The sequence below is a fragment of the Erpetoichthys calabaricus genome, chromosome 13 (assembly GCF_900747795.2).
Source record: "Erpetoichthys calabaricus chromosome 13, fErpCal1.3, whole genome shotgun sequence".
Classification (NCBI taxonomy): Eukaryota; Metazoa; Chordata; class Cladistia; order Polypteriformes; family Polypteridae; genus Erpetoichthys; species Erpetoichthys calabaricus.
In genome coordinates this window covers 31,805,750-31,819,810 of record NC_041406.2, presented here as the reverse complement: position 1 = coordinate 31,819,810, position 14,061 = coordinate 31,805,750, and the positions used below count along the sequence as shown (strand labels likewise).

At 37.6% G+C, this 14,061-nt stretch overlaps 1 protein-coding gene across 1 annotated transcript in view; it reads left to right on the top strand.

The window, feature by feature from the left end:
- trpn1 (transient receptor potential cation channel, subfamily N, member 1) overlaps positions 1–14,061 on the top strand; it is a 108,325-nt gene that overhangs the window by 19,630 nt on the left and 74,634 nt on the right. The window contains exon 3 of the mRNA XM_028818080.2: positions 13,612–13,707. Coding sequence (XP_028673913.1) covers positions 13,612–13,707 — 96 coding nt within the window. The remainder of the gene's footprint in view (positions 1–13,611; positions 13,708–14,061) is intronic.

Here is a 14,061-nt window from a genome sequence, read left to right as displayed (position 1 = left end):
GGCAGGAACAATATCTGGATGGGGAGCCAGTTCATAACTATCACTGCACCATCGTGTTCCCATGTTTAATAACATGCTTTAATTCCTATCATCATGAAAATGATATCAAGTATACATCTCAGTATTTAAATTATTCAGAGAGCTGTAATATCACAAATGTAATGGATTCTGTGTCCTGTCGGAGGAAAAGAAAGCCGGTTTAAGAAGCACGTAATGATTCACACACATAGAGCACATAGAAGATCAAATAAAAAACAAAGCATTTAACGTGCTACTTTAGTTACGATGGGATTTGAGAAACTAGTAAATTAAACAATTTTAAGATGAAGTTTATGATGTTCTACTTTAATGACAAAATAAGCTACGTGATTAAAGTGGAAATGTCAAGATTAATGTTGACATTTCGAGCTTTTTTTCCCAGTGTGTCCCTATTTTTTTTTCTTTTCTCTGTACCATAATAAGCTTTCATATGACACTCAGATGGTGGGCTATGACTTGCCATTTCACAGAACACTGAGCTTAAGGGCTAGTTATACCGATTTGCATATTCAAAGAGGCGTAATTCTGGGAGGAGTTGTAGAGTGGCAGCAGGCGCTTGCACATGCGTTACTTTTCTTGCTGACCGGGATTTATATAGCGGAAGAACGTGGAAGATGGCAAACGCACAGGTTTATGCATCTGGATTTTTTTGTGCGTACGAACATTTCTGCTTTTGTCTGTATGCCATGTTATAGTGTGAATTCTCCGCACAGCGTTATACATGAGGTCCCTGCAGTGCTGTGTGCAGTTTTGGTCTCTGTTTAACAAAAAACACCTAGCAATGCTAGAAAAAGTTCAAAGATGAGCAACTAGGCTGATTCTGGGGCTGAGAGGTGTGAGCTATGAATTGACATTAAAGGAGTTGAACCTTTTCAGTTTAAGCAAATGGAGATTCTTCAACAAGAACATTGGGACACCTTTAGAAATTTGTTAAGGGCAGATTTCACAGAAATGTTATATTGTTTTTTTTCATGCAAAGGGCAATAGACACATGGAATAAATTACCAGGTAGTCTAGGGGAGAGTAGGACTTTAGGGATCTTCAAATCTCAACTTCTTATTTTAAAAAATGTAGATGAATAGGATGGATAAGCTTGTTGGGTTAAATGGCCTGTTCTTGTCACAACAGCTCTAGTGTTCTAATGTGCATGCTGGTGACTGCTATCATATACTAGCACAAATAGTTAGAATAAGTCTTTATTGTATTCCCTCCTGCCTCGGGGTTTGATTATATAAAAGCTAATACTTCCCTCACCTTCAAGACACATTATAATCAGTCCACGTCAGAGCTGTGAGCCTGTACTCAGGCAAGAGTGATATACAGTACAAGAATAAACTCAGTTGAGTTGTTAGTTCCCATGGCATCACTCGATTTAAAAAGTGCAGCAGTTCTTCTTGAGTCATCTTTATATCTATATGTGACCAGAATCTAAACAGGAAGAGTCAGCAAGCAAAGATGGACCCTTTTTTGAAGAAAGGTCAACTCACGAGGAAAAAGGACTGTGAAAAAACAGTTGTAAAATCAGCTGGAATTTAGTGCTGACCTTTAAATTGTAAAGCTTCCCATGAAGCCTACTGCTTTAAGATGCGTTTTTTCCTGTTGTTGGTGAACCTGAACAATGTAGCTAATACTGTGAAAAAAAAGTTAAACTCCCTGTTGCAATTCCAGATGACTTCACAATAAAAGCATGTATCCCTTACAAAAATGAATTAAAATTAAAATAAATTTAAAAAAATATTTGCTACTAGTATAAATATATTTTAAAATATGTTACAATATACTTAAAAAATAAATATTAAAAAATATCTTGCAGTATACTGAAATATATTGTAAAATATGTACATTTTTGTATATTGCAATATATTTTCCAGCCCGCTGAATCCGAACACAGGGTCACGGCGGTCTGCTGGAGCCAATCCCAGCCAACACAGGGCACAAGGCAGGGAACCAATCCCGGGCAGGGCGCCAACCCACCGCAGTGCAATATATTTTCTGAAATATAAAAATATTTTTCAAACAGTAGGAATAATATACTGCAAAACAAATATAAAATACTTTTAAATATACTGTAAATTGTAGTTATACTATACAATATATTTTACAGTATACAGATATTTCAATATATTTTACTACATACTTATCTTTTTTTGCATACTAATGTTCCACTACTAGAAAATTTGGTTAGGAACAGATGTTCTAATATTATAGATCCATTTATAAGAGAAATGGCTAGCCTGACAGTAGATTTGTTTATCTCTAGAAAATAATGTTGAAAACGTATACATTTAATAAATTGCTACCTTTTTTTTAACAATTTCTCTTGAATACATCACATCTTACATGTACTGATATCAACAAATTGGATTCATTGGGAAGCCTGTGTTTATTTTTTTTTTCTATGTAAAAACATAAGTCGTAAATAATCTTTCAGATACACAAAAAGGAACACACCCAGTATATTGTAAGGCTTATAGACAATAAACCTGCAAATGTTTGTTACACTATATTCAGGGAAATATTTGTTTAATAATATTTCAAATATAATATATTTATTATAAGTTACATTGCAAGATAAATCCACATTGGTTTTGGGTATATTGTAATATATTTCATTTTTGTAAGGTATCTCAAGATAAAGTTAAACAATGTAGATGAAGTTTGTGTTCATAATAAAATTACACTTGTAACTCAGATTTGAAGATTACGTACAATCCTCAGCTGTGGAGGACAATGCTAATGGACATACATACATGACTTTATTAACTTTATGTGGGTGTGTGGTGTCAGTGTATGGTGCAAACTACAAAAATGTGGAAAGCACAAAGAGAGCAGCACACTAGAATTTAGAGGTTTATAATTTTTATTGACCTCATTTTTGGATCAATGTGACAATTTTTCTTAGTTTATTAATTGGTAGAAAGGTATTTATACAAGAACTAAATATTAATGTAACAATACATGAATTGGTTAAATGAGATACATAATACTTTTGTACAGTACAGCAATTTCAGGGATAAAAATCAAAAGACACCTATTTCTATAATGAAAGCTGTCAACTATTAGCTTTGAGCAGAAATGTGGCTCTTGAAGTGTCTGAAATATTAAAACCAAACTGTTTTATTGTGCACTTAATCTACTGTCATTCTCAGCGTGACACACACACACAGACCCTCTCCACTTAGGCAGTGTTTAAGAGTGGAGGCTAACAGTGCCTGTCACTCCGCAACACTCCACACAGGAACTCACTATCTGTTTAGTTGTAGTAGAGTCCTAGGGTGACCCTATTTCCTTTTATACTCTCCATTATGTAGACCTTATCAGAATGCCTCAAATCCCATACTCTTACCACACTCTAAGGTACTGTACTTCCTCCTTCCTCCTTCCTTTTACCTTTGTAACCCTCAGCAATTATACAGAGTACTAGAACATGCAGGAGAAAAAATTACACACATTATCGATAGTAAGTTTTAATCTTTAAATGTTATAACTAGTACCAAAAACAAAAGCAAATAGAATGTGGCTTTGTAAACCATACAACCTGATAGTGCCGATGCATAAACATGTAGTTACATTTGATTCTTTCTAGTCAGCTCATCATCCGGTCTGCTGTTTCATATCATAATCTGGTCTTCTCTCTTCTTTCCAGCTCATTGTCTAACTTTATACGGCCATCTTCCTTAGTGGCCTGTCCCAGTCACATTTGCTGGGTTCCTAAATCTAAAACCTGCTCTCGTCCATCAAACTTAAAACAAATCCACTTGCTTAAAACAATTCCTTTGACATGTCTACAGAGTTAAAGCAAAGTGCTCTTGTAAAACTGGTTACAACTAAATCAATGAATGACTCCAAACCAAATTTAATGTGTTGTAGATTTAATTGGTAATGCATGAATTATCCATTTTTTCCCATCAATCTACACTCAATAAGTGAAAACACATTTTATGAAAAGTTGGCAAAAGTACAGTACTAAAAATCAAAAACTTAAATCTCTCATTCCTGTAAGTATTCAGACCTTTTGCCGTGGTACTCCAAATTGTGCCCAGGTGCATCCTGTTTACTTTAATTATCCTTAAGATGTGTTGAGAACTTGATTGGTGTCCACCTGTGGCAAACTAAATTAACTGAACATTGGACAGCTGGACAAAAACAAGCTATGAAATCCAAGAAAATCTATATAGACCACCATGAGTAAATTGTGGTAAGGAATAGATCACGGCAAGGGGATAAAACCCTTTCTAAAATTTTGAGTCTTCCCAGGGGCCTAATGGCCTCAATAACTAGAAATTTGGAACAACCAGGAATCTTCCTAGAGGTGCTTCTCAAGAAGGGCCTGGTCAGGGAGGTGATGAAGAACCCAGTGGTCACTTTAACAGAGCTTCATAAGTCATCTGCTGAGATGGGAGAACCTGCTAAAATGGTGGCCGTCTCAGCAGCACTCCCATCAGTCAGGTATTTAAAGTAGAGTGGCTTGATGGGAGTCACTCTTGAGTAAAGGTTTGCCAAACTGCATTTAAAGGACTCTCAGAGCATGAGGAAAATGATTATCTTGTCTGATGAGACAAAAATTGCACCTTTCAGGCACTGCATCTGGTGAAGATCTGGCACTGCTCATCATCTGCCTAATACCAAATCTATAGTGAAGCATGGTGGTGGTAGAGCATCATGGTAACAACAACAACAACATTTATTTATATAGCACATTTTCATACAAAAAGTAGCTCAAAGTGCTTTACATAATGAAGAGAAGAAAAATAAAAGACAAAATAAGAAATTAAAATAAGACAACATTAATTAACATAGAAAGGAGTAAGGTCCGATGGCCAGGGTGGACAGAAAAAACAAAAAAAAAACTCCAGAAGGCTGGAGAAAAAAATAAAATCTGTAGGGGTTCCAGGCCACGAGACCGCCCAGTCCCCTTTGGGCATTCTACCTAACATAAATGAAATAGTCCTCTTGGTAGTTCGGGTTTTTCACGGAGTCACTTGATGCTGATGGTCATACAGACTTCTGGCTTTTAATCCATCCATCATTGTTGGAACATCATGGTGCTTTGGGTAGATGGTGGTGGCGCACGCCACCACCAACAGGACACCGGAAAAGGAAACAGAAGAGAGAGTAGGGGTTAGTACAGATTTTGAATGAATAGTTATTATAATGAATTAGATATACAGAGTATCAGGATTAAATTACAGTGAAGTTATGAGAAGGCCATGTTAAAATAATGTGTTTTCAGTAGTTTTTTAAAGTGCTCCACTGTATTAGCCTGGCGAATTCCTACTGGCAGGCTATTCCAGATTTTAGGTGCATAACAGCAGAAGGCCGCCTCACCACTTCTTTTAAGTTTTGCTCTTGGAATTCTAAGGAGACACTCAGTTGAGGATCTGAGGTTACGATTTGGAATATAAGGTGTCAGACATTCCGATATATAAGCCGGGGCAAAGATTATTTAAAGCTTTATAAACCATAAGCAGAATTTTAAAGTCAATTCTGAATGATATAGGTAACCAGTGTAGTGACATCAAAACTGGAGAAATGTGCTCGGATTTTCTTTTCCTGGTAAGGATTCTAGCAGCTGCATTCTGCACTAGTTGCAAACGATTGATGTCTTTTTTGGGTAGTCCTGAGAGGAGTGCGTTACAGTAATCTAGCCGACTGAAAACAAACGCATGAACTAATTTCTCTGCATCTTTCGATGATATAAGAGGTCTAACTTTTGCTATGTTTCTTAGGTGAAAAAATGCTGTCCTAGTGATCTGATTAATATGCGATTTAAAATTCAGATTACAATCAACGGTTACCCCTAAGCTTTTTACCTCCGATTTGACTTTTAATCCTAATGCATCCAGTTTATTTCTAATAGCCTCATTGTATCCATTATTGCCAATCACTAAGATTTCGGTTTTTTCTTTATTTAATTTGAGAAAGTTACTATTCATCCATTCTGAGATACAAGTTAGACATTGTGTTAGCGAATCAAGAGATTTGGGGTCATCAGGTGCTATTGATAAATACAGCTGTGTGTCATCAGCATAGCTGTGGTAGCTCACGTTGTGCCCTGAGATAATCTGACCTAATGGAAGCATGTAGACTGAGAAGAGCAGTGGACCCAGGATAGAGCCTTGTGGAACACCATATAGAATATCATGTGTCTTTGAGTTGTAATTACCACAACTAACAAAGAATTTTCTCCCTGCCAGGTAGGATTCAAACCAATTTAAGACACTGCCAGAGAGGCCCACCCATTGACTAAGGCGATTCTTAAGAATATTATGATCAATGGTGTCAAATGCGGCACTCAGATCTAAGAGGATGAGAACAGATAAATGGCCTCTGTCTGCATTTACCCGCAAGTCATTTACTACTTTAACAAGTGCAGTTTCTGTGCTGTGATTTGTTCTAAAACCTGACTGAAATTTATCAAGAATAGCATGTTTATTGAGGTGCTCATTTAACTGTATAATGACTGCCTTCTCTAGAATTTTACTTAAGAAAGGCAGGTTAGAGATGGGTCTATAATTTTCAAGAGCAGAGGGATCGAGATTATTTTTCTTAAGTAGGGGTTTAACTACCGCAGTCTTAAGACAGTCTGGGAAGACCCCCGTATCTAATGACGAATTTACTATGTCAAGAACATTATCACTAAGCACGCCCGGTACTTCTTTGAAAAAATTTGTTGGTATTGGGTCAAGGGCACAGGTGGAGGGTTTTATTTGAGAAATTATTTTATGTAAATCAGGTAAATCTATCCTAGTGAAAGACTTTAATTTGTTTATTATGGGGTACTGGGGTTTAGGAGGATCCTTAGTATTGGGGAGATATACTATGTTATTTCTAATATCACTAATTTTTTGATTGAAAAATACAGCGATAGCCTCACAGGTTTTACTGGAAGTACTTAGGAGGCATTCCTTTGAGTTACCTGGGTTTAACAGACGATCAATTGTCGAAAATAAGACTCTGGGATTACTAGCATTGTTATTTATAAGCTTAGAGAAATAGCAGCGCCTCTCAAGACGGACTGTGTTATTGTATTCTGTTATTTTAACTTTTAATATTTCATAGTCAATAGTTAGTTTAGTTTTCCTCCATTTACGCTCAGCTCTATGGCATGTTCTCTTTAAATCAGACACTCTTTGGGTCTTCCATGGTATAACAATGCTAGAAGATTTTTTAACTGTCTTTTCAGGTACAACTAAGTCAACAGCAGCCCTCACTTTAGTATTAAATCTTTCCACCTTACTATTTACATTCTCCTCGCTATTATAGTTGGCACTATAAACGGACTGATTGGTTAGAATGTTTGAAAGTTTTAAAGCTGCTGATAAGTCAAAGAACTGTTTTTTAACAATATGCTTCTCATGAGTGTTTTCTATCATTATTTCTATATTAAAGAGTAGAAGAAAATGGTCTGATAGACCCGTATCAATGACCTGCTTTATATCAACTTTTAGTCCTTTAGTAATCACTAAGTCTAACGTATGACCTGCTTTATGTGTAGGCTGATTGACGAGCTGTCTCAAATCAAAAGAGTCCAGGAGGTTCATAAATTCTTTTACTTTCTGGTCACATTGATTATCTATATGAAAATTAAAGTCGCAGACTATTAAGAGTGTGTCATAGTTCATAATTAAGATTGACATCAAGTCAGAGAATTCCTCAAAGAAAGACGCGTTGAATTTTGGAGGTCTATACACGGATAATACTAGTACGTGAGAATCTCCCTGAATAATAATGGCGAGATATTCGAAAGACTTGAATTTACCAAAACTGATATTTTTACATTTTAACCTACTTGAGTAAATGTTCGCTAGCCCTCCACCTCTCTTTCCTTGGCGATCAGCACGAGTAAAACTGTAATCCGGAGGCGCAGATTCGATTAAAACAGCTGCGCCATCTGAGCTAAGCCACGTTTCACTTAGTGCAATAAAATCAATTTTTTTATCATTAATAAGATCGTTGATAAAAAACGTCTTGTTAGTTAAAGCTCTAACATTTAATAGAGCCATATTCAATGTTTCGGAGGAGCAGAGATGAATACTATGTGCGTTATTGATATATGGAACAGGAATTAAGTTATTTTTATTAGCGCCGCTCTGTGTGTATTTTTTGTTTAATCTATGATATGTTTTTATAGTTTTAATACATTGTTCATCTAAAGTAGTAACTTTAATTAAATTATTGGTGTTTATGCCGTATTGCCTAGATTTTCTATGTGCATTAAGATTGGTTATTACAGTATTTATGTTGTGCACTTTTATGGAAGATTTTATTAAACAATTATCATGACCAAGAACAGGAGTGGCATTTCGGAAGGGGTTAAAAGCAGAGATAGATAGTCAAGATAAACGAATTAAGGGGAATGCTTCCCAGTGGCAAGGACAGGGAGACTGGTCAGAATTGAGGGAGGATGAATTCAGCCAAATATGGAGAGGTCCTTGAAGAAAACCTGACCCAGAGTGCATGCGACCTCAGACTGGGGCAACAGCTCACCTTTCAGCACAGCTCAGCCAAAGCCCCAACATAACTCCCCCCATTAGAACATCTGTGGAGAGACCTGAAGATGGCAGTTTCCAGATGCTTCCCATCCAATCCAACAGAGCATCGGAAGGTCAGCAGAGAAGAATGGGATCAACTGCCCAAATGCCCAAGCAGACTTTAGGCTGTAATCCTTGCCAAAGGTGCTTGTATAAAATACTGCATTAAACAAGAGCGGGGTGGCAAGTGGGGCGACCACCCCAGGCCGAGTGCCTAAGGGGGCCCTGCTTTTGATGTCTGCGTGTCCCATTTGAGCGGATTTGTCAAGTTATATTCTCCAGTTATATTTCGATAAAGTCTGTGTGTTTTCTTGCAAAAATTTAGCTGAATGCCGTAATGAGAAAATCCGGTGTATGTTAACATTATTTTTATTAAATTAATGCGCAAGTTTATACAGTCCACGCATACCGGTAACAGTGTTTTGACGTAACCGGCTCCACGTGGCTTTGGTCAGCCCAAGGCCTCGCACACCCCTAAGGCCGCCTCTGGCATTAAAGGTCTGAGTATTTGCATGAAAAAGAGATTTCAGCTTTTTGATTATTAATAAACTTGCAGAGGTTTCTGAAAACATGTTTTCACTTTGTCATTATGTGTTATTGTTTGTATACTGATAGGAAGACATGACAAATTTATCAATTTCAATTTAAATCTACAACACAATAAAGTCTGCAAAAAGTGATGGTGCCTGAATACATTGTCACTTTACTATATATCTCTTTCTGTTCATCTTTTTAAAATAAATCAAAGCAAATTAATAAAGAGTTGGGGTCTCTGGAGAAACCCTGATTAATGCCCCTTTTGTAGTAAGGACCAAAGTAGAAAAAAATATGAATGGAATATTGCATAATGTGTCAGTGTTTGGACAAGCTTTGGACAATCATAAGCTCTGTCCTTCATGGACAAGCTTTGGACATCATAAGCTCTGTCCTTCATGGAAACTGGCTCTCAAGTGATCACCGACTTCCAGGGGGGTGTTTGTTTAAATATGTGACTTGACCTGACAGTGGCCAGGAGTTAGTGGCTGGAAATGTCAGGTGTCTTCCTGTGGCTTCTCCTTTATTCTTAAAGGCACGTGTTACAGCCTCGGCCATTCTTTGACCAGCACCTGTGAGACATCACCTTATCCAACATTGTCTTTCATTTCAAATTGCTAATATAAGCAAAGTGAAAAACCTCGTCTGAGTTACCTTATTGTATCTGTTGTGCTACAAACTGTGTTTGTGAGTAATTATATGCATATGGAAGAAACATGAATATACAGTGCATTCAGGAAGTATTCAGACCCCTTCACTTTTTTCACATTTTGCTATCCACGTGGAAATCTTACTTCAAATGTGACAAAGCTTGAAAGGATGTGCAGGGAAGGATAGCAGAAAATCAGCAAATCCAGGTGTGCAAAGCTTGTCATGTCAGACCCAAGAAGACTCCAGGCCTGAATCGCTGCCAAAGGGGCTTCAAGTAAGTACTGAGTAAAGGGTCTGAATACCTGTGTCAATGTAAAGTTTCTTTTTTAAAATTTTTAACACATTTGCAGAGTTTGTGAAAATCCTTTATTCATTTTGTCATTCTGGGATATTGAGTATTGCTTTACATGGGGAAAAATAAATTTAAATGATGCATAGCATAAGGCTTCACCATAGCAAAATGTGAGAAAGTAAAAAGGTCAGAATACTTTCTGAATCCACTGCATGTCCTCATTCAGCAGAAACATAATGTGCACACTTTCTGACATGTTAGTAATGGGATTCCATGCTGATGTTAATAGTAGAGGAGGCAGCCGGCATTTGTTGACTTAGGCTGAGCCAATCTTTCTGGTCAATTAGACGTGCAGTAGACTGGGCTTCATGCCAGGCACTTTCGTTGTTTGTGGAATTTTAAAAAATGGAGCGGTTTGCTTTCATCTCTATGCAAGATTGTTAACATTATGTATTGATTAAATTTTGAATTCTGCAGGGGGAATCACATGAAGCCTGATGGAAAAAAAGTGAAATGTGATCAATCAGTAAGAAGTGATTTCTTAATATGTTAAACGCATAGGGCTTCGCTGATGAGTTACTGTCATGTGTAAGGTGAAAAAGCAAAAAGCAAAAAAATCTGTACGATTAGGAAATTAACTGAAAATGTGGAATTTATTCATTCATCTAATGTGTAAATGTGAGAAATGGTTAATGAAGAAATGTTGCTTTAGTTAAAAAGACCGGGATTGGAGAGATTCAAGATGTTTTGCTTTCCTGTATTAAAGTAATACTCCATCCAAAAATTATATATTTTTTATATGTTACATCATGTTGTTTGTAGTGATGGCTGAGAAAAAGTTTTAATCTCATGTTTTCATACAGAATGGAGATCACAAAGTTTCTGATACAATGGGTTCAAGTGGGATCAATACAGAACAACAAAAAACAATATTGGAACATCCATGATATAAACCTAAAGTTATTCATGTCTCATAATCCACATATCAGGTATCCAGTCGTATACTCACAACTTCCAAAATACACACACCTTTTGCCTAACATATTATTAAATAAATACTTCTGGAAAATCACAGCAGTGCATGTGAAGCATGTTCAAATGGGATCAACCTTTTAAATTGAAGACTGGACTCTTGACCAATGAATGAGGCGGAGAGGTTGATCTTCAATTCAAATGGTTAACCAATCCTCTTCCTAGGTGGTTCCTAGGTTTTGTTTCCTATTATGATAGAATCCCTGGCAGGAATACTTTTTAAAAGTAACCAGGGGAAAAGACATAGAATCAAAAAGGAAATGAAATCCAGGAGATGTACTACACATATGCTGCTGTGATGGATTCAAACTGAAAGTCAAAATGTCAGGCATGAATTGAAACCAGAAAAACATACTAGAAAAAAAGGTTTTAGGCAGCACTAAAATGATTGACAAAAGGGTGTTCAGAATCCGTAACCCCGGATGGGAAATGCTTCTTTTTGAAGACCTTTTAAACTCTGCTGGACAGAGTGGTGGCTCTGAGCTTAGGAATCTGTGCTGGCAATCTTCCAGAAGTGATTCCACTTTATTGTGCCCTTAATCTGTTATTACTCCATGGGTATGAAGTTAACCTGCATCCAACCTTGTAAGCGGGTCCTCCAACTAGTAGGGAAAACTTGGGTTGGTGACATTCTTATTATTTGAGGATATAGTCAAACTTGCACTGAAGATAAAACTAATTCTTCTAGGTCCCTATACTTTAGAAAGTAATGATTTCAAAGGAGTTAACAACAGAGAAGGGTACTAAAAGGAATGGCTAGGAAAATGTCATAGAACTTATAATCCTTACTGTAAATTTCGGCATTTTAAAATAAATATCTAAAATTAGTCAGCATAGAATGTAGTACGACTCTGTGTGGTGTTTTTGGAACTGGGCAAACTCAACATTTATTATGGTGACAGACAGAAATGAGCGTTTACATAAGTACTTTTCTTGAGACAACAGCATTGATAGATTCTGGATCTGCGGAAAATATTGTTAGCTCAAGCTAATTATGAAAAAATGTGAAATACACAAAAAATAAGACAGTTCAGTTGATAGTGGGCACATTGGGAAGGGTTTCATTGAATTTATCACTCTTTTATTTATTTTTTGGGTTTTTTTTTTGTAAAAGTTCTACCCCATAATTAATTTTTGGGTTCCCATAGTTGAAAAACCACAATCATTTTCATATTTTCATTTGACAAATGTCCAGGTCTTTATTTTCATTTTCATTTATATCCTTACCTGAGCCTTTATCTCCTGGTCAAGAGCCTTTAAGTCTTTTTTAGGACTAACCAAACAACACCTTGGTTACACAAGCTTTGTATTCCTGCTGAGCTGGCTAAGCAGCCCTCAGGTTCCTCGTTTTGGTTTTTGTTTCTTTGCTTGTTGATGAGACAGTGACATTTTGTCTTGACTGCCTTTTCAGCTGAGCTCTTAGTTATTAGTCTATGTCAGTTTCATGTGCATTCTGCCAATATTCATTCAACAACCTCATGATATGCCCCTTTGCAAAAAAGTAACCTGATATATCAGTGTGCAACATACAAATAATCTTATGTGAGTATGCTTTGTCTGTCCTACAAGATAAAATATGTCTGTTGTAAACCGGGTCTGACACAGACAGGCGTAGGACAAGGGTTCAAAGCACACAAGAGTTTTTATTTTCTTTTACCTTGTGAGCAACACCTGCCCCGTTCCCACAAGCCCAACACAGTCCCAAACCACACAATTCTTCCTTTTCTCTCTCTCCTCCACTCTTCCTCGGCAAGCTTCATCTCCCTCCTCACAACTCTGGCTCTCGGAGTAGTGGCTGCTGGCTCCTTTTATAAGGCACCTGGAAGTGCTCCAGGTCCTTGATGACCTATTTCCGGCAGCACTTCCGGTCTGTAGGGCTCAGCAACTCCAGCTGCAGCACCCCCTGGCGGCACCCACGGATCCCAACAGGGCTGCACCGAACTCCAACTCCCATGAAGTTATGGATAGTATAGCTCCTACACCAGAAAATGATACATCCAGTTAGGATGCTTTAAATGGAGCAGATGTAAAATGATCAGAGGATGAGTGGGCTCATGCCAAACCTCTTAGCTGCATGAGATATAAAAAGGTATTGTTGCGATTTCATCACTGCTTTTTCAGTGTGCTCAGTCCATGTAGGTTTTATGCACACCGAGGAACTTAAATCTGCTCACCCTCTCCACAGTAGTCCCATTGATTAGGCGGGTGTATGTCTCTGTGCCTAATGAAGTCTACTATTATCATTTTGGTCTTTTCCAAAATAATGCAGCGGCAGTTTTCCTGGCACTGGAGTACGTCAGGGCTCTGACTTGCCCTCTGTATTTAGTCACGCTGCCATTGGAAATAAGATCCACCACTATTGTGTCATCAGCAAGTTTCACAAGAATATTCCTAGCCATACAGTCATTGATGTAGAGGAAATATAGGAGAGGATTTAGTACACATCCCTGGGGGATTTTACCATACTCTATGGAATTTTTGCAACTCTGGTTTAAATGTCTGTTGTTTTACTGTTATTGCTTTTCTCAGGATGGCAGAAATGCTTTACATATTGCAGCAACTCACTCTAAGGAGGAAATTGTAAAACTTCTCGTGAAGAAAATTGATCCAAATCTTCTTGGAGGGGTAAGTCGATTTTCTTTGGTAGGAATGATTTGCGTTAACAAAGATTTAGTTTAATTTATCATTATATCCCCGTGTCTGCGTGGGTTTCCTCCGGGCGCTCCGGTTTCCTCCCACTGTCCAAAGACATGCAGGTTAGGTGGATTGGTGATTCTAAATTGGCCCTAGTGTGTGCTTGGTGTGTGGGTGTGTTTGTGTGTGTCCTGCGGTGGGTTGGCACCCTGCCCGGGATTGGTTCCCTGCCTTGTGCCCTGTGTTGGCTGGGATTGGCTCCAGCAGACCCCCGTGACCCTGTGTTCGGATTCAGCGGGTTGGAAAATGGATGGATGGATGGATTATCATTATATGCATCAGGTT